The sequence below is a fragment of the Peromyscus eremicus genome, chromosome 14, assembly GCF_949786415.1.
Source record: "Peromyscus eremicus chromosome 14, PerEre_H2_v1, whole genome shotgun sequence".
In the NCBI taxonomy this organism is placed as follows: domain Eukaryota; kingdom Metazoa; phylum Chordata; class Mammalia; order Rodentia; family Cricetidae; genus Peromyscus; species Peromyscus eremicus.
This window is the reverse complement of record NC_081430.1, coordinates 20,301,469-20,322,231: the sequence shown is the minus strand read 5'-3', so window position 1 is coordinate 20,322,231 and position 20,763 is coordinate 20,301,469. Positions and strand designations below refer to the sequence as shown.

Sequence of the window (20,763 nt, the reverse complement as noted above, 5' to 3'; positions counted from 1 at the left end):
GATAGTGATTGATATAGAGACCCTCAATTATTCAACATGCAAAGAATAAGAGACTATGACATGCTCAGCTCTAAGGGAGATGTCTATATCATATTCCCTTCCCAGAAGGTACAGGAAGAGTGGTTGGAAAGATCATTAAAAGCCATAAGTGGTAGGTATCTAAAGTGAAACAATATTTGTCAGAAGTGACAGGGCCATTGCACATACAAACAGACAGTGGCTGTGACATGGACAGACCTGTGCAAAATCAAGCCAGACAGAATTACAGCATGGATTGGAGGGGGGACTCATGGAGTCCCACCCCTAGCTGAAAAGCTATTGACAGTTGGTGCTGTTGAGGAGGGAGCATTAGTTTTCTTCAAGGATGAGGATCCTAAGAGACAACCTATGCACATATGCGTAGCATGAAGTGAATGTCATGCATTAAAATAAAAGAACTTATGACATTGGAAGGAAAAATGGAGGTTAAGGTATGGGAAAGAATTAGAGAAGAAAGAATGAGATGCGGATTCATGGATACATTCTATATGTATCTGAAATTCGTAATAAACGAATTTAAATTAATGAAGGCATCCATCAGCATGATGCTCTGTATGTCCATAGCCAGTCCTTTTGGCAGTGGGAGCATTCAGCAGAGTTGAATGGGATTCAACAGTAGTTGAACGCTTCTTATTTCTGGAGGGAATACCCAGCGGATTTCACAGCTTTTAGGGATTTATGCTTAAAAATCAAATATAAACATCCGTTTTATGAAAAGTACGGTGAGAGTTTCAGAAATCTGAAGCAAAGCATATAGGCTCTCAGCTGGGAGCCTCTGCTTGCAAACATACTGGACAACAGTGATGCTGTTGATCCCAGCAACCCCTGTTGCCCTCCCTCCTTTCTGTATAATGCTGCACCTAGTTTTTGCTGCAGTCCTTCAGTTAGAAGCCTAAAGGGTAATTTGTATGCTGGTGTTCCTCATGTAAATTAGGTCATTATCCTTTTTAAAGGTATAAAGTCTCCTGTACATGATAGTGCTTTCTAAGCAACAGACTTGACCTTTCGATCCTCTGTTCAGAGTACCTGCAGAGCATGCACTCATTAGCTTGAATTTGACTCCATGACATTTTTACTTAATTTTCTTTTTCCTCTGTGCTAGACACATGGGGTAACCATTTGCATTCTTTCTTGACCTGAGATGCTCTCTAATCTCTTTCCAGCTGTGGCATTTGTCATTCAGTCCCATCAGGATATGGTGACCCTTCTTTTCTCACTGCAATTCCTAACTGTTAATTGATTCACATTAGAGAAGGAACTAGAAACAGCCCTATGGACTTAGCTCTACTTAATTATGGTTAACCAGAACAGTAGAAAGAAAAGCAGTTTCCTCTGGAGTGCAAACCTTGTTCATGAAGTAGAAAAAACAAATGATAATAGTTTTTTAGAGTTCTTAGGTCTAAGTGCTGTTGGCCGGTAATAAAGAGCTTCATTCCTCTCCATTATCACTGATGGTCATGATAATATTAATCATAGTACATAATATTAATAACAGTGATTCACAATTTGATATTTCTGGATTTCAAAGGCCATGCTGTTAATCACTTTGCTAATAACTTTTAGTTTTCACTCAAGCAAAATGTAGTTGTTTCCTCCTCAGAGCCCAATAAGGATAGTTTGACTTACCAAGTTTCATAGAGAAGAACAATGAGATACAGAGAAGAGAGGTACATTGTCCAAGATCATCCAGTTGCAGTGACTTGTGTTAGAGCCTAGATCAGCTCTGATATCATATCCATGGCTTATCACCATTGCCATAGTGCCTGAAATGTCAAAGGATACTATCAAGGACATTTCTGGGAAGTTTTCTCTGAAACCATTTGTAATTTGATTCAAATTGTGATTTTGATGGGCTTTGTTTTGAACTTGAAATATTGTATTTGCAGATTATTAGGACTTAGTGAAGTGTAGACACCTTGAATTGTAGGTAGGCATGACCTTATTCTACCACAGGTGTTAATTGATTTGTTTTCATATGTGGGCATGCATTCTGAGATGCTGTGATCTCTATCCTCCAACAATCTGTCATGCTATGTGTGATACATTTTGTGATAGAAATATACCCACAAGCTGCTCAAAGGATAATTATTATGTAAATAGCCATCCTACTAAGAGTGATCTACAGATTTAATGTAATCCAAATAAAAATTTAAATGACATTCTTCATAGATTTAGAAGAAAATTAACTTAAAATTTAAATGGAAGCACAAAAGAACAAAGATAGCCAAAACAATCCTGAACAAAAAGAATAATGCAGGAGATACCACCATACCTGATTTAAAGTTGTGTACAGAGCCAGAGTAATGAAAACAACATGGTTCTGGGAGAAAACAGACACATAAATCACTAGAATAAAGTAGAGGACCTAGATGTAAGTCCATGAAGCTATAGCTAAAGGTACATTTTTTTCCCCACAAAGATGTCAAAAATATATATTGGAAGAAGGGCAGCATCTTCAAAGAATGGTGCTAAGAAACCTGGATATCAACATACAGAAGAATGAAACTGATTTTTTTTTTTTTTTTGGTTTTTTCGAGACAGGGTTTCTCTGTGTATCTTTGCGCCTTTCCTGGAACTCACTTGGTAGTCCAGGCTGGCCTCGAACTCACAGAGATCCACCTGGCTCTGCCTCCCGAGTGCTGGGATTAAAGGCGTGCGCCACCACCGCCCGGCTCAGATCACCATCTTATGTTGAGGTCCTCCATCAATTTATAGCTAACTTTTTTGCATAATCAGAGATTAAAAAATCAGTTCTCCCCCCCCCCCCAAAAAAAAAAGAAAAGACAAGCCGAGCGGTGGTGGCGCACGCCTTTAATGCCAGCACTTGGGAGGCAGAGCCAGGCGGATCTCTGTGAGTTCGAGGCCAGCCTGGACTACCAAGTGAGTTCCAGGAAAGGCGCAAAGCTACACAGAGAAACCCTGTCTCAAAAAACCAAAAAAAAAAAAAAAAAAAAAAAAAAAGATGGTGATCTGAAATTTCTAGAGGAAAATGTGAGAAGTACACGTATAGGGTTCACAGCTGAGTAAGGAGTAAGAAGCTTGTGGGAGTATTTTTCCCATCCATGACAGATTATTGATAAAGCCAGTTTTATGCAAGCTCAGTAGAGATGCCTACAGCTTCTGTGGGTACCTGAACACAATGGATGCACCATGCCTAAAGGATGGCATTTCATAGTGTTTCTTCCTGTCTTCCAACTCTTAAATTCTTTTTATTCCCTCTTCTCCAGTGTTCCCTGAACATTAGAGGAAATAGTGTAAGTATCTCTTTTAGGATTAGGCTCTCAGTTATCACTAATTTTCATCACTGAATAAACCAGTGAGTCACAAAACAAAACAAATAGATGGAAATTTGAGATAGAGATATGTAAGCAAGAGAGTGGGTATAAAGAGATGTTAGGAAGTAGTGGGGTAGTAGTAATCACTGTGTGTGTGTGTGTGTGTGTGTGTGTGTGTGTGTTGTGCATGTGTGTGTGTCTATGTTCACTATAGACATACATGAAATTGTCAAAAGACAAATTGGTTAATAAAAATAAATATGCTCGGAAAGGGTGTATATCAGGGAAAGTGGGAGTTTTCCACAGATGGTAGTGAGCATGCAGTGAGACCAGAGAAACTTCTTCCAGCAGGTGGGCTGGGGTGTGGCAGAGTTAGGAGTCAGCAAGCAGAGTGGGTACCTGCTTGCAAAACACAAGGGAAGAAGTGTAAAAGACAGAAGCATCCAACAATAATGGTGGGAAAACGAAGTTTTCTAAGAGGATTGTTCTTGGTGAGTTTGTTTTCAATGTGGAAAGAGATAAGTATTTTCTTTTTTCTTTTTTTTTTTCTTTTTGGTTTTTCAAGACAGGGTTTCTCTGTGTAGCTTTGTGCCTTTCCTGGATCTCAGTCTGTAGACCAGGCTGGCCTCAATCTCACAAAGATCCATCTGCCTCTGCCTCCCGAGTGCTGGGATTAAAGGCGTGCGCCACCACGGCCCGGCCCCCAAGTATTTTCATTTTGTACCTGTCTCCGATTATAAAATATTGTATTTTATAGTTCCTTTTATGTATGTTTATATATTTCCAGTTAACAATTATTTCTTATGTCTGTTCTGTAGCTATTTTGGCCTTGATGTTATATCTGAAATAATGCTTTATGGTGGACATGAAGATCAAAGCCCTGTGAAAAAATGAAAGGGAGCCTTCTTGTGTGGTAACTAAGTGTCTTCCATGAGTACATCCTGAACAACCTCTTGAATAGGGGTCAATGCTGCCATCAAACATTTCTTATGTCCTGCTATCTTCTGGTTCAAGAAAAAGGAGGTGGAGCAGGGGTGGTGAACTTTTTTCTAGGATAGAATAGTTTGTAGTTTTCCTAATAAAATACGTGCCTTGTCATCTGAGCATCAAGCCTGGTATCTAACAATGTATAGAAATATGTCCCTGAATGCTGTAATTATATTCTGTATACCTGAAATCAGTAAACATATTTAGCTTTCTGTGACCTATGACATAATTATTGTGAATAAATCTGACTTCGCTGAGTAAAAGCCTCTGTAAGAGAAGATTATTTTAACGTTTACTCTTTTATTAGTAAATTTTGTTCTTTCATACATTTATATATGTACAGTATGTATTTTGGCTCTCTGTTCTACCTTGTTTTCCATACCAGCTTTGACCCCATTCCTCCCTAGGAATTTCCTCCCCCTGTTTATTAGTTCTGGTTTTGTTTAGTGTCTCATAGAATTTGATCAGGACTATCTATGGAAGTTTGGAACTAGCCACGAGTGCCTGTTTAACTGGCTAGTGCTCACAGGACTTGGCATGAACCTCCTTTCCCCCAGAAGCTATGACCAAAGGCTTAGATTCTAATGAGTTTTTTTCCCTTGTTTGCTAATTATGAATGATTTTTATAGGATGGCCTACCTTGTTGAACTGTTATATTTTTCAGCATATTTTAAATTAATATGTATACCATATCTATGGATTATTAATTATGACCTCCTATTGAGTTCTTTTTCTTATAAACCATCATTTTAAAATATCACTATATAGAATATTTAATTTAAGTGGGGTTAAATATTTTCCTTCCTCTTCTGTAAAACTTTTCAATATTTCTTAAAATATTCTTATTCTTATCAAGGAAGACTTTAGAGAAATTTCACTAGACAGAACAAGATTTTATTAAAAACTGGCAATGCCTCCCTCACCCCTACAGGAAAAAAACAAAAAACAAAAAACTACAGGCACCTAAGGAGGGCTAAGAGTGGGAGAATTTGTCTTTCCTAGGAAAGAGCACGCCAATTAGATATGTAATACCAATGGTCAACCCTGAAAATATACATACAGGTAACATAAAGACTGAATAAGTTGTACCTATATATTTAGGGGTGTGTATGTGCCTCTCTCTGTGTGTATACATACTTATATATGGAACAATAATTAATGAAAATAGAGAACATGAATATGAAAAAGAACAAGGAGAGGTGTATATGAAGGTTTGGAGAGTGGAAAGGAAAAGGGGAATAGTATAAATGTACTATATTCTCAAAAAATAATAATGTTTTAAAAAATAATTATATTGGTTCTAGAGAGATGAACTTATGGTTAAGAGTGCTGACTATCCTTCTAGAGTATCATGGCTCAATTTCCAGCATCTACATGGTGGTTCAAACCATCTGTAACCCCAGTCCCAGGGGATCCATCTCCATCTTCTGGCCTTTGCTGGCACCAGGCATGCACATGAGGCACAGACATATATGCAGAAGAAACTCCCATATACATAAAGGTTTTTTTGTAAAAAAAAAAAAAAAGTAGAAGTAAGATAATTTATATAAATAATTCCTTAAAAGGAAGTTTCTGTGTCCTGAAATACTATTTATTTGAGTCCATTAGAAATTATTCACTTAAAGGTCTTGTATCTTGGATAATTTGCTTTTGCCTCATAAACTTGATTTTATTCTGGAACATCTTCCTTCCTCTGTTTTCTTTAAGATGGTCCTTTATAGAACAGACCAAGCATGATTGCAATGTAATTGTTTAGCTCACTTTGTAGTTTAAAATCGAACCTGTCTGCTGTGGACCAGGCTTCTATTTCTTTCATGTTTCTTCACCAAAGGCTGCCTGAAGGTCTTTTCCTGTTTCAGCCTTCTAATGTAGTCAGCCTAGCATGCCTTTTTGAGCCAAGCCACTCTCCTGCATCAGCCTGCCCTTGCATGGCCACTTCTGTCTCTGATAATATTCCATTTTTGTTTGTACCAGTTTATCTTTTATTAGGATAGATTGCTTTTGTGTTGCTAGTCTGACTTATAATATACTATTTCAGGTAGAACTGTGAACTGTGTGTATGTGTGTCTATTCTTTTTTATTAGTGTGTTTGTTATTCAAAATAACATTTAATACATATATGTAATGTACTCTGCTTTGCTTTCCATTGTTTCTTACTGAGTCATTCTTAGCTGCCTAATCAGTAGCTTTAACTATATGTTCTGTTGTTGTCATGGTTGCTATGATTTCTGGCATGGTATATTCATGACCCACTAGGTTCTCGTCATTACACCTCACTCATGTTTTCCATATCAGCTGTTAAGTCTACAAGTAGAAATTTCCTTTTTCATCTTCTTGACTATGTGAAGGTATTATTGTGGGGGCTGAATAATAACTCATTGAATGATATTGCTGTTGCAGGGTTATGAACCCTTCCTAAAGCTTACTTTGTCCAGGTTTAATAAAATGGGAAAGGTGGGGTTGATTTCTACAATGTGGCATGATGGGAGAATTTTTACAGAAGTGGCATGGAGAAGAAAGAAGTTGAACCAGTCCCTGAGTACAGATTTGTGTGGACTGGTGGGAGGGAGCAAAGTGTAAACAGGCCCAGATGTCATCTTACCATCTCTGAGACACACCAGGGCCTCAGCCCTGTTGGCATCATCTAGGTGTCTCCTAGGCAATTGTGAATCACATCATTAGTTAACCATCCTCATGGTGTACCAAACAAGTGTGAAGAAGCCACAGCAATTATACAAAAAAGATAATCTTATTAATGTCTGACATTAAATGAAATCAGACTATAAATTGTTTGCCCTTTTCATATCTATTCTCTGCATTTTAAAGTACCCATCCTTCAGAGTTGTGTAGGGTGCTCCTGCTCAATGAAGCCTTCAGAGACAGACTCAGGCACTCATAGCTACTTTCTCTACTGACATTGATACATTTTCTGATTGTGTATGGGGCTGGCGTTTTCAACTTGACTCGTATCTCACGTTCACAGATACCCTACTTCAGTCAGTTTTCTACCTGGTAGGCTTTGGATAGATTACTAAAAGATGATATAAACCAACTCTACACTTCAGGTTACTAGGACCTGTGTGGATTGACTTGAGAAAGACATGAAAAACCTACTTTAAAGACTTGTTATTAAATCTGAACAGTGAGTAGTGGTTGCAAAGGAGTATTGGAAGCCCCTGTTAAAATCTGGATAATGATTTGATGCTTTCTGATGAGTTGAGTCATTACAAATGTTGTAGAGTGGGGTCATCCCACCTAGAAAGCTTTCAAGTAGCAGAAGATGATTTTTGTATGTCTGTTATGGTTATTTTTGAGAGCTGGGAGACTGAGACAGCAGCAGTGTGAATGTGTATGGGATCCTGGCATTCAGGAGCTCCTTTTAATAGTCTAGATACTAAGGAAGAAAGGTATCTTCAGAGTTAGGAAAACCTTCAAAGCATTTTTCCTGTGTTAGACCCAAGGATTCTTGGGATGACATCGGTTACCATGTAGCACAAGCCACAGCTCATTTTAAACTATGAGTTACTTTCAAAAACAATTATTGTTTGTAACTCCAAACTAGTTAGATGATATGGATCAGGGAGTCTGTGCACGATGTATTTTTAAAAGACTGATAATGAACTGAAATGCTTTCTATAGTTGACTTCATGGAATCTTTTAATTTCTTCAACATTTTAGTGTCTCTGAAATAAGAATGCATCCTTATATAAGGTCACATGTCACATTGGGTTGAGGTGTCCAGCTTTTCTTTTGGTGTTTGGAAACAGCATTTTCTATATATATAGCCCAAGCTGACCTGAATGCTTTGAGTAGACCAGCCTACCTCCATGTTGCTGGGACTACCCTGTTCCACCACACATTATGGCACTGGTTTTTGTTTTGTTTTTGTTTTTTTGTAATCTATCTCAATGACAAAAAATAAATTTCTCTTGTCCATTTTCAAAGAAATGATAAGTTGGGGTAACTGAGAGAATCTGTACAATTCTGGGTTCAAGACTGGTTGAGTCTAGATCCTACATTACCGAGTGTGGTACTTTAATTTCTGTCCAGTTTTCTCACCTGTGTAGTGAAGTAATAGTATCCACCTCTTAGAATCAAATGAAATTGTGTTTAAAGCATGTTAATCACATCTTTCTAGTCTATCAGTCCCAACCTGTCACAGCTGCAAAGAGTTAATGCTGCTCCCGAACTGCCAAAATAGCCGTTAAAAAAATTAACTGAAAATCCTGGAAGATCTGACATTGTTTTACTTTATTATGCAAATAGTTTTGACCCCCAGAGACGATTTATTTTGCTTCAGAAGCCTCATTTCTTCTGTACTGCTAACCAGTTTAGTTCATTTTGTCCAACAGTTTATAATGAACCTGTAAAGAACTACTGATTATATTAAGATTTTTGGCTCAATTACCTGTTTCAAATGCTCAGTGACTAAGGAAAGCATGTCATTTTCTCCTCTCTTGCATGCTGGAGTGTAACAATAGACCGTGAATAGAGCAAATCAAAGAGACACAAATACCAGTATGAGGGCCCATTGTGTTCAGTTTGTCTCCCTGTCATATCGTTTTAATTTAGGTCGGCTGATTGATTATGACAGGCTCATTGTTCCTTTCCTGGAATCTCTAGACATGTTAATATTCCTATTCTTATCTGTCCATTTTGATTCCAAAACTTAAATGAAATGGAATTGCAGCCTTCGCTTTGTTTGCCTGCGCTAAGTGATTATCTCTGAAGTGCGATTTTGTGATTAGGCGAGCCGGCATGCATATACTCAGCTAATGCTGATTTCCCCCAGGGTGCAGCACAGGTAAATTCATAATGAATGGATGTTGTGCTTTGATTTCAAATGGATGCAAAACCTCACCACGCTTAGTAGTTTTATTTTAAAAATGTATTTAATTATTCTAAAATTAACAGGAGAATATTAAAATTGAACTTTAGTAATGTGGCATTTAAACATAAGTCAAGGGTGCTAACTGCTTATGAATGTTAATCTCCTTCAAAAACCAGAAGAAAAAAAAAACTACCTGACATAAATTAGAGGGGGAGGTGTCATTGAAAATCTTTAGTTTAATTATTTATATTCTTCCTGATTAATTCCTAAAATGTCTCAACGCAGCTTGCTATTTGTATTGTCAAATTTTAGTGTTTCTTATTTTGAAAACTACAATAATTATTCAACTAATTACTGTCATAGTATTGTCAGAGTTGTTTGGTCCTGGGGAGGGTGAATTTGAGGGTGAAGGGGACTAGGAGTGAAAGATTGGCACAGTGTATTCAAGTGTTTTCTTTAATGGTTTGGGGGAAAAATTGCTCATGAGTATCAGAGATCAATTTTAAGGGGGTTTTAGTATTCTCCAGATTAGATACATTTTAACCCAATCACCAGAGTGTATGATTGGTACGCAAATCATAACCACACATTTTTACTGATTGATTTAGTGAAAGCATTGTCAATAATATTGTTAATCTACATATTCCTTGATTTGCAGCATATTTTCTCCAAAATTCACCAGGACTAAAACCTGAGCAATCAAGTGTCCAGAGATGTCTCCAGTGTTAGTGGAGGTTGAGGTCTTAGGGGATTAGAGGACACTATCCTCAGGCAAGCCTTCCCCTTTCAGGAGGGAGGGACTGAGGTTCATGTGATTATGTGTGATGTCTTGTAGGCCATGTCTGTGGTGCTTGAAGCTCGTCTGGACTGCCCGGAGAGCACTGTCTGCCTTCAGAATGAGCACCAAGCATGAGCTCACTTGTGCAGAGAAGCCTGAGATGCACCTCTGCCCACTCTTTCCCTTTCTCCTTCTTAATTTGAGCAACAACATAAATGTGTGGCACTTTTATATTATAAAAGAAGTACATAGAAAAGTATAATTGGAATCATGTGTATCATATCTTTATAAGTATTTCATCGAGTGGGCAATAATTAGAAATAACAGAAGTATACTCCATCATGGACATAGTATATTGGTGCCTTTCTCTGAATGGACCATGGCTGGTCCATGTGCATTAATCTCTCCACTTGATAGGTTGGTGAGGAAGCTTCAGGGTTATTTAGAGGTTATACTTTGAATGTTTGGTTTCATTTTTCATCTGTTAACACATCTCTGTCCCTCCAAGAGAGCGATGGTCAGACTTATCCACTCCCAATTGCACCCTTCCACTTTAATGTCACTTTTCATAGTGTTCCTCTTCATCTGAAAACTCAGTTTGCACATCTGTCTAAATTCAATCTGATACCTTTTTATTTGATTAATGTGTTTGCATACCTTAGGGGAATAGAAAAATCCTTTAACTATGATACTTTTATGAATTCTTTGAGAATTTCGTACATGCATACAATGTTCCTCCCAGATTCGCCCTCACCCCACATCCCTTCCCAGCCTCACATCCTCTGAGTTCAGTTTGTTCTCCTCATAAATTCATGGATATGAGCCATGCTCTGGAGCATGGTCACCCTACCAGGAACCGCACTCTCTTAGAGAAAACTGACTTTCCCTCTCCCAGCTCCTCACTAGGGGTGAAAAGCAAACTACTTTCAACTAATATCAGGTATCCATGAAGTAGATGCCTTCTCGTGTCAATCACCTGTTCTAGCATTTTATTGTTATCGAAATGATGTGAAACATTGCTGTGAAGGAAAGGAGAAGAAGAGGGACTGCTATGGCACCAAGCATAACAATGTAATTCAGAGGAAAACCTAATGAATGAAAGTACAAGCCATGCTGCATCCCATTGTCTGTATGATTTGTAAGGTGTTAAGATGACGTGTCATGTAGCCTGAGCTAGCCCTGATCAGACTCTATACCCAAGGCTGGACTTATATCCTCTTGATTTCACCTCCCTCTTCTGATCCCAGACATGCACCGCAACACTTGACTGGTTTTCCAAAGTTTTCCAAACTTGTTTACAGAATTGCCTCCCTGCTCACTCACCTATTACCGGACATGCTTTTTTGCAGATCAGTATGTTCACTCAATTTCTTTTTCAACATGCTGTTTCTGCAGCTTCGGCCACCTTGGAAGACTTCCAGATCCGGCCCCATGCTCTCTTCGTTCATTCATACAGAGCCCCGGCTTTCTGTGATCACTGTGGAGAAATGCTGTGGGGGCTGGTGCGCCAAGGCCTTAAGTGTGAAGGTGAGTTGTTTTTTGCCCCACCAGACTTGACAGATGCTGAACCTGATGCTTGTGTGTGCCTTGCGTGGTGCTGTTCTCTCTCATACATATCTTCCAGTCCTCTTCCCTCTTCGTGACTGTGCCACTGTTTATGAGACATTTTGTTCAGTTTTTAAGTTTCCTGTCTTTGCTCTTCCTTACTGCATCTACAAACTGAGTTCTCCCTTCTTTCCTCACGTGGAAGTATTCCCCACTGTAATGCTTGGGATAATTTAGCCAGAAATTAAAACTAAGATTTCCATCTTATTTAAGACAGAAATTGAAACAATAAACTTTGAAAGGAGCAGAAATTGAGATGTTCGCTCAAAGGGCCCAAGATCACTCCAGTGCTTAAAGTGAAAAATGGGACTTCCATGTGTGTTTTCACACCAGACTGTGGTGTGAGCATTCCTCCAGAGAGAACTCCTTGAACTGGACAAGTCAGTGTGCAAGAACAGTGTCATCTAGTCCCAAGGCCTCATGCCGCCCACCCTGTGTTCTCTACTGGGGTCAATGGATTGCTTTGAAGGGTGGCCACAATGATCTCCCTTTTGGAATACAACCTATAAATAATCTTGAGTTGTTGAACTCTCACCAGTAGAGTGGAAGTTCAAAGACAGCAATCTAGAAGAAGCCATGCCTAAGATGTGTTGTTTTTAGCTATATTTCTTTCACTCTGACAAAACACTTGAGAGAATTTCACTTGAAAAAGGAAAGATGTGTTTGGGCTCACGGCATCAGAGGTTTAAGTCCACGGTCACTTGGTTCCATTGTTTCTTGGTCTATAATGAAGCAGAACATAAGGGCAAAGACTGTGTTGCTAAACGATGTCACTCACTTCATGACAGGTGATAGGTTGACATTATAGACAAATTGTTACATACTCCCAACCTATAATGAAACAGGGTAAGCATTCAAATTCAAAAAGATGTTGTATAATGCCAAAGAAGGATCATCACACCAAATAAGACCCAAACACAGAAGAGCAAATGTTAAATCTTGTAGCTTCATGCTCAGCACCTATACTACATGGTTGTGTAGCGTGATCTCTAAATAGCTTAGACAGCCCCGCTCTAATGGCTTTGCTAATTGTAGCTCAGGTGGCCTCTCTTAGGCTGGCTCTGCATAATGACTGTCTTTCCTCAGCAAACACCTCATTTTCATGGCATCTCCAAATTCCTGGGGTCTCCACTGTATCTTTATCATCCCTTTATTATGGCCATGCATTGTTCTTTCAAGCCTACAAACACTTTTAACTGCTATACTGCTTAGTCTCCCAGGCATTTCTTTCAAATATCATTAGAAACTTCCATGACCCTATAAATCTTGCATTCTATGTACCCACAAAACAAGAAGCAAGTGAACATACCTCATTTTACTCTCAGGGGGAGCTATATCCAGGACTTCTTGGACAACAGCTTCATCAAGCTCTATGTATCTTGGCAACTGAATTGTAACATATGTTTTATGAAAAGTTGCCTGACCTATTTTGTGACAGACAAGGAATTCTAAGTAGCAGGTGCCAGTTATGTGAGGAATATGCATAGTATAAATATTAGGAGAAAATAAAACTTCCCAAAGTGGGAAATATGCTTCCAACCACCTGCTACCTGGAAACCAATAAGTGATGTACTTTATATATCACTTTAGTTCTGTGGAGTAGTTATTTTTATCTCCACTTTACAGACTGGGAAATAGAGATAAAATTATTTGTTCAGGGCCATGTTTACAAGTAAGTGACATTGACAAGCTTCAGATCAGTGTCACCCAAACTTGTGACATACCATGATTAATTTCCCCTTTATGTGCCCACACACATTTAAAATTATAGCAGCTAAAATGGTATAAAATTTTTTAAATATATTTGTAGACTTTTCTAAACCCAAATTTATTTTAGTTAGAACGTCAAAAAATGCATGAATAAGAATTTAAAAACAACAGCTATGGGAGTCGTTGAGTATTTACAACAAAATAATCTGAAACTCTTATTCAAATGAGGAGCAAAAGGAATCAGAGCAAACATAAAAGAAAATTTGTATTTCCGAGTAGCATCAAGACAAATGGATGCCGTGCTATGTTTTCAAATTCTTAATTTATAAGTAATGATGGAGTAGATTCAATTTCTGGTTAAATAAGAGCTATTTTTATGTTTGTTTTTCAGGATGTGGTCTGAATTACCATAAGAGATGTGCATTTAAAATCCCCAACAATTGCAGTGGTGTGAGAAGGAGAAGGCTCTCCAATGTTTCCCTCACGGGGGTCAGTACTGTCCGCACATCATCTGCTGAGTTCTCCACCAGTGCCCCTGATGAGCCTCTACTGGTATGGCCTCCAATCTGTCTATTACCCACTTGCTTGAGAAATCTGGGGGTTGTTGGGATATCAGTGTCAGGCCAGGAGAACGTTCTGAGAGGGAGACACAGCCCCTGTGTTAATGACTTTGTTTCCACGGGGTCTCTGTTATAGGTTGGTCAAGGCGTCATCAAATCTCCAACAGCTTTGAGTTTGCTTTCTTCCCTGAGCTTTGTGAAACTGAAAAATATGTGAGGCTCCATATGGTCATAAGGCCTGAGTAGTGTGAACTCATGTGCTAATGTTGCAAAAGATAGTCTCCTTTGCAGATTTCTAAGGCCTTGTAGCATCCTGAATATTCCTGCAGAGCTAGAATCTGAAATTTGCCTTTATGAAAACACCAAAGTCTTACTGTTTGGCATTACTGATATACAAGTTTATCACTGAACACTGACAAGTACCTTGAGCACTTAGCTAAGATATTTCTAGTGCCTGTGAAACAGCTGATGGTCACGGTGAAAGCATTTGTTAAGGAAATTAACTTTTGTCTTCCAAACATTAGTGGAAGAATAGGGTGATGATTGTGTGAGTTACTTACAACAAGAATGGGGTTCTGAAATAACTAAGGGCTTCAGGCTCTACCTTTCCCTTGTCTACTTTATCTCACCATTACACTGACCCATTATAGCATAGTTATTACAGAAATGGATGAAAAACAAAATTGCAAGCATTACTAAGACATTTAGGTCAAGTAAATCCACCTTGAATTTGAGTGGAAACAGGGAGTTATCTATGACAATTTCTAATTGATGTTACATGGAGAGTATTTGATTGTGACTTTAAAATGACTTAAATTTTGTTGCGGAATAAGTCACATGTCAGATGGTCACTCATTTTTACAAATAGGAAGCCTGTAGCCTGTGCCTACATTGCTGTTTTGGTGGCCTTGCCTTTTTTCATTCTTCCTTAACTGAATTGAGGGTAGATAGGTACTACATCTTTGTAGTAATTAGATGAATATGATAACATCGTATTATTCAGAAGGTATGTTTGTGATTCTGTGTAATCCTGTGACTTTGCGTTAATTAGAATAAATGGTATTTTTACAAAAAAGTACTTACTCAAAAATTCTATTTTAAAATAATTGCCATTGCCTACCCTGCTTTGAAGTCCTTTGGTTGAGTTCGAAATTTTCAAAACAGTGATTTTATAAGTTGCAGCAGTTATTTTAGGGGTAACTGTAGTCATTGCAAGGCATGTTTGGAATAGGGACATTGGAATTGTGTAAAAGTAAAATTATAAATAAATTATGTCATGTTTGAATTTACCACAAAAAGCATTTTAAAAATTATTTTTACACAAGAAATCTAAAGCTTAAACTATTTATCATTACAGTAGATTAGAATCTAGATAGTTTAGATTAGATGATATTTATTTTGACCATGTACTTGTACAAACTTGGTTTTAGATATTTAATATATATTATCATATAAATATAATATGTGTGTATGTATATATGCATATAACCATATACAAATGTATACAGTCAAATCTATACATAAATAAAATATTTAGTTTCAATGTCACCATGATTTTGGTTATATAACTATAACCTTTATTACATATATTTGTGCTTTTTAACAAAATTATTAATTGATGTATTTAAGCAACTGAAATAATTATTTAAATAACTTGATTGCAAGATATATTTTACATAAATGAAAAAATTCATTAGTGTTTCACTGATGAATAGAAATTTCCTGTAATAGAATGCTCTAAAATTCATTTGTTTTCAAAGCAGCCCTTAGCATTTCCTTAAAGAATACCATATAAGATGCTAGTGATTTCTGAGACCATTAGGGCCTCAAAAATAAAAATTTTTAAATAGTAATTAAAAAAGAAAACCTTAGGGCCATGAAACACTGAATGACATTGGGAACATAAGCTTCCATAGCCTTGTATAAACTGTCCCCCAGGTCAACTTTAAATAGAAATGCACTTAGAAACAATGTTGGTGACACACTCAGCATGTTGGCTCTAAGGATCATGTTTTATATGCCTTGGAATCCAGAATACTCAAGGAAATGTCTGAGTCTCTTTGATCTAGTTTCTTAGAAGTTAGGAAACATTAGTCTAACTTTGATATGACATGCATCTCTCTGTTGACTTTGTTTTATCTCAGTTAGTGTAGGTAGGAGCCAACTCTGCTTGCTCTAGCGAGGCACACTTGGACTATGGCAAATATGTGTCTTTTCAGCCATAGTGAATTCCAACAAGAGGCAATATCATGACAATAATAGTAAAACATTTTGGTACTGTATATAATAAAGAAGAACCTAGTTCAGAGAATGATGATGTCTTGTACAAAGATGGTTTTGCTCATTAATGCCTCTAGAATGTCTGCTTTGTAAGTCTGTGATGACAAGTGCAAACTTTTTGTAAAACAAAATATTCTATGTTACAATGACCTATTTTGACTATAGGATTGCTAGTTTATACACAGAGTAAAAAATTGTTATTCTACTAATTTGTTCAATTTAGGCAAATAAATTGAATCTCAGACTTATATAGTCTCACTAAGATAGAAAGGACAAAACAGTATATGTTGTATTACAGGCTGTATGTATCATCTGTGTTGGCAGCAAGTCACATCCACTATGCTCTCCCTAAAGCACCCATCCTCGAAGACAGCCCAGTGTAATGAGCAGACAATAGAGCAACTAACTGGACATGGATGTATAATTTTTTTTGTAAACTATTAATGGTATTATTAGAAACAAAGAAAAGTAAAATGAGAAGATCCTTAAGTAGGATATACTACTTATGCTTACATGCCTGTTAAGATAAGTATAATTATACAGATTATAGTTCTCTACATTTTTCTTATCTTTTTATTTATATGAGTTAAGGTTCAGTTGAAAATAAACTACATGAGGCCTAACCTTAGACAACAAATCACAACCCTTCCTTTTGTCTTTAAGTATGAAGAAAAAGCTTGTATCAAATCAATTTTCCCACAAGGAACAATTGTAAACTCTGAATCAAATCAGACAGAAATTGAGAAAACTAGTATTTGAAGGTATCTATGAGCTACCAAGGCACTTAGGACTTGAAGTTCCAGTCACAGTGAGCTCAGTATGTGGGGTTTTTCCAATATGAGCTTTCTAGCCCAAAATGACATTGGTATTACTATTGAGAATTCCTGATATAAAATAAAACTGGTGAATTGCCATACATGAAAGTGCATTGAATATAAAGTTGCATTACACAGTGTTTAAATATGAAAAAAATTAGATAATATGGTATCATACAGACAGAAAATTATAAATAGATCTAGAAACTGTGCATGCAGATTGGCTGATTGATTTATTTATAGACTTCAACTACGACGAAGGATAGACTTCTCAGTAAATGTTTGTGGAAGTCATTGGATATCTGTATGGAAAATAGGATTTTTATTATTATTATTTGAGACAGGCTGTCACTGTGTCCACTGTGTCACCCTGGCTATCTGTGAACGAACCAGATAGACAAGACTGGCCTGGAAATTACAGGGATCCTCCTGTCTCTGCTTCCCAAGTGCTGGAGATGAGGGTATGTTCCATAATGTCCAACCTGGAAAAGATGTTAACCCTGCTTCAAACTATATACAAATCAATTCTCAGTAAACTGTGATTTTCTTGTAAATAATAAAGGATGAATAAATGAAAATACTTGAAATAGGATTTTTTTTTTGTAGAGAAAACTTAAATCACTAAGGAAAAGGAAATGAATCAAGAAACTAGGCATCATTCAAATTGGGAACACATTTTACTTGGAACTGAGTGATTCATCAGGGAATTTGTCCCCCGAGAAAACTGATTCTCCTCTCAGAAGCACATATGAGCTGTCCCCATCCCTGTTGGCATATCCCCTGCCATTGTCATGATGTAGGTCTTGTTTAGGCAAATGGATTTTTGACATTTCATGAGTGTAGCTTCCAGCTTTGAAAACATGTACATAAAAGCAACACTAACTCCATAGCTCATTTATATATGAATTAGGAATTACTGTTCACTCAGCAACACAGTAGAATTTCACAAAGCAATATTTAAATAAAGAAATCAAGCTGGGCATGGTAGTTCATGCCTGTAGTTCCAGATCAGAATGTTTAGGAAAAATGCAATCATGAAAGGTAAGATTTTTGTAATCAAGTCTGGATCACATAGCATAATGAGACTCCTATCTCAACAAGAAGTCAGATACCAAAGAGTCTATACTTATGGATTCAGGATTTGAATTGCAATTGAGGCAAATCTAATTTATGTTGAAGAACAGGAGGATAATGCTTCCTCTTAGTGGGATGCTAGTTGGGAGGGAGCAAAGGTGAACTATCGAGGAGGCTACAAAATTCTGTATCTTATCTGAAAATAAGTTCCATGTATATATACAAAATGTCATCAAGATTTATAACCTAAAACTTTATACTCTTCTTATAAATTACAACTTTAAAATTATCTAAAACATTAGGAAGGCTCTTAACCTGCCTAATACTGTGACTCTTTAATATAGTTCCTCCTGTTATGGTGACCCCCAACCACAAAATTATTTTCATTGCTACTTCATAACTGTAATTTTACTACTGTTATGAATCATAATGTAAACATTTGATGTGCAGGATATCTGACATGGAGGTCATAACTCACAGGTTGAGAGCTACTGATCTAAAAGTATACTATCCAAATAGTCATTGGAGAATTGGAGACTTTTATCACAGGTCATGTGAGGAAAGGATTAAATGTTATATTAGATTTATTATGGATTAAATTCTGAGATTTTTTTTATTCAGTTAAAATATGTTTAGGAATAGGGTTAGAAAACCACCATTATTTATCAACAAGAGATATACTGTTGAGATAAAATATTGAAACTAATGTGCCATGGCATGCTGAGATTGATGGCATTTATTTATGTAATTGGCATTGTTTTCTGTAGTAGCCTTTAAAAAATTTTTTCCTTCTCTCCTACATTCCATCTTTACCTCAGTTTTCCATCCATCCTCTCCTCCCTGTTCCCCCAACTCCTCTATCCCCCAGATCCACTCTTCCTCCATTTCCCTTCAGAAAAAAGCAGGGCTCCCAGAGATATCCACGGAACATGGCCTAACAAGATACGATAAGGTTAGGCACAAGCCCTTATATCAAGGCTGGATGAGGCAACCCAGTAGGAGGAAAAGGGTCCCACTTACCGAAAGTTAAATCAAGATCAGATAAACAATTTAAACATATCTATAAACCCTAGGAGCAGTCATTAAATGTCTCCCAACCAAAAAATGCCCAGGGCCAGATGGTTTCAGTGCAGAATTCTATGAGACTTTCAAAGAAAAGATCATGCTAACACTCCTCAAATTCTTCCACCAAATAGAAACAGAAGGAGCATTATCAACTTCACTTTGTGAGGCCATAGATACCCTGATAGCCAAACCACACGAAGAATGAGCAAAGAAAGGGAATTACAGACTAATTTCCCTCATGAACATTGAGGCAAATATACTCAATAAAATACTCACTAACCGAATCCAAGAACACATCAGAAAGATCATCCACTATGATTAAGTAGGCTTCATCCCAAAGATGCAAGGATAGTTCAACATATGAAAATAGTGAATGTAATTCACCATGTAAACAAACTGAAAGAAAGAAAGTGCGCACGCGTGCGCGCACACACACACTCTCTCTCTCTCTCTCTCTCTCTCTCTCTCTCTCTCTCACACACACACACACACACACACACACACACGATCATCTCATTAGATGCTAAAAAAGCCTTTGATAAAATCCAATACTTCTTCATGATAAAAGTCTTGGGAGATCATGGATACAAGGGACATACCTAAACATAATAAAGACAATTTACAGCAAGCCTATAGCCAACATCAAATTAAATGAAGAGAAACTCAAAGCAATTCCACTAAAATCAGAAACAAGACAAAGCTGTCCACTCTCTCCATATCTATTCAATATAGTAGCTTTTGCCAAAGACACAAAACTGTTATTCAGAGGATCTTTCTTCAATTCAAATCAAAGCAAAAGAAAAGCTGTTACACCACAGTGAATATATATGGGATGTGCACTGTAATTGTGAGTCTCTTTCTTGGTGAGCTATAGGAACTTTTGTTGATTCTAAGTCAACAAGATAAAAAGACAATGTTACCTATATATTTTCTGGTGTTTTCCTAGAAAACAATTATTTAACAGAATTTCTGAAAACAGGACTGGACAGATGGCTCAGTGGATAAAGCACTTAACAGCACATGTGTGAGGGAAAGAATTAAGATTCCCAGCACCGACATGAAAGCTAGATGGGCATAATTACCCACCTGTAATCCTGTTGCTAAGGAGGCAGAGCCAGGCTGTCCAAGCTATGAGGCCAAGTGAGAGAACATGCCTCAAATATAAAGTGGAGAATAATCATTGAAGACACCCAAAGTCAATATCTGGCCTCTGTGTGTGTGCATTCACATGTACATGTACATTTACACACACAGGCACACACATGCAGAGAGAGAGAGAGAGAGAGAGAGAGAGAGAGAGAGAGAGAGAGAGAGAGAGAGAGAGATGCCCAAACACATATGAACATGTATACACATCACACAAAAGCACATGCAAAAAATTTACAAATAAACCAATCTTGAGCAGATAAATTGTTAAATGCTTCTTGGTGTATCTCTATAGTGGAAGTTGTAATAGCTACTAAGCATAATCAATGATCAAATGAATCTTGCAATAATGAAGTCAATGTTGTCAAACTAAATCAATATAGAATTACCTTCCCCCCCATAAAACTCATGAATATCTTATGAGAAAAGCAATCTTTGGGAAATTATAAATTATTGAGTTAATACATATTGCCTAGTCCATCTTCACACACCATAATCTGAAAGATTAATTCTGATGAAAGACCAGACTGAAAGATCCCTAGGACCAATAGTTAAAGGACAATTGTGAGTTTTAGATGCCACATTCATAGATGACTAG

General features: G+C 37.2%; 1 protein-coding gene across 2 annotated transcripts in view; it reads left to right on the top strand.

Annotated features, from left to right (window-relative positions):
- Positions 1-20,763, top strand: part of Prkd1 (protein kinase D1) — a 332,364-nt gene that overhangs the window by 232,037 nt on the left and 79,564 nt on the right. For both annotated transcript variants that reach the window (XM_059279910.1, XM_059279909.1), the window contains exons 3-4: positions 11,306-11,437; positions 13,617-13,777. In XM_059279910.1, coding sequence (XP_059135893.1) covers positions 11,306-11,437; positions 13,617-13,777 — 293 coding nt within the window. The remainder of the gene's footprint in view (positions 1-11,305; positions 11,438-13,616; positions 13,778-20,763) is intronic.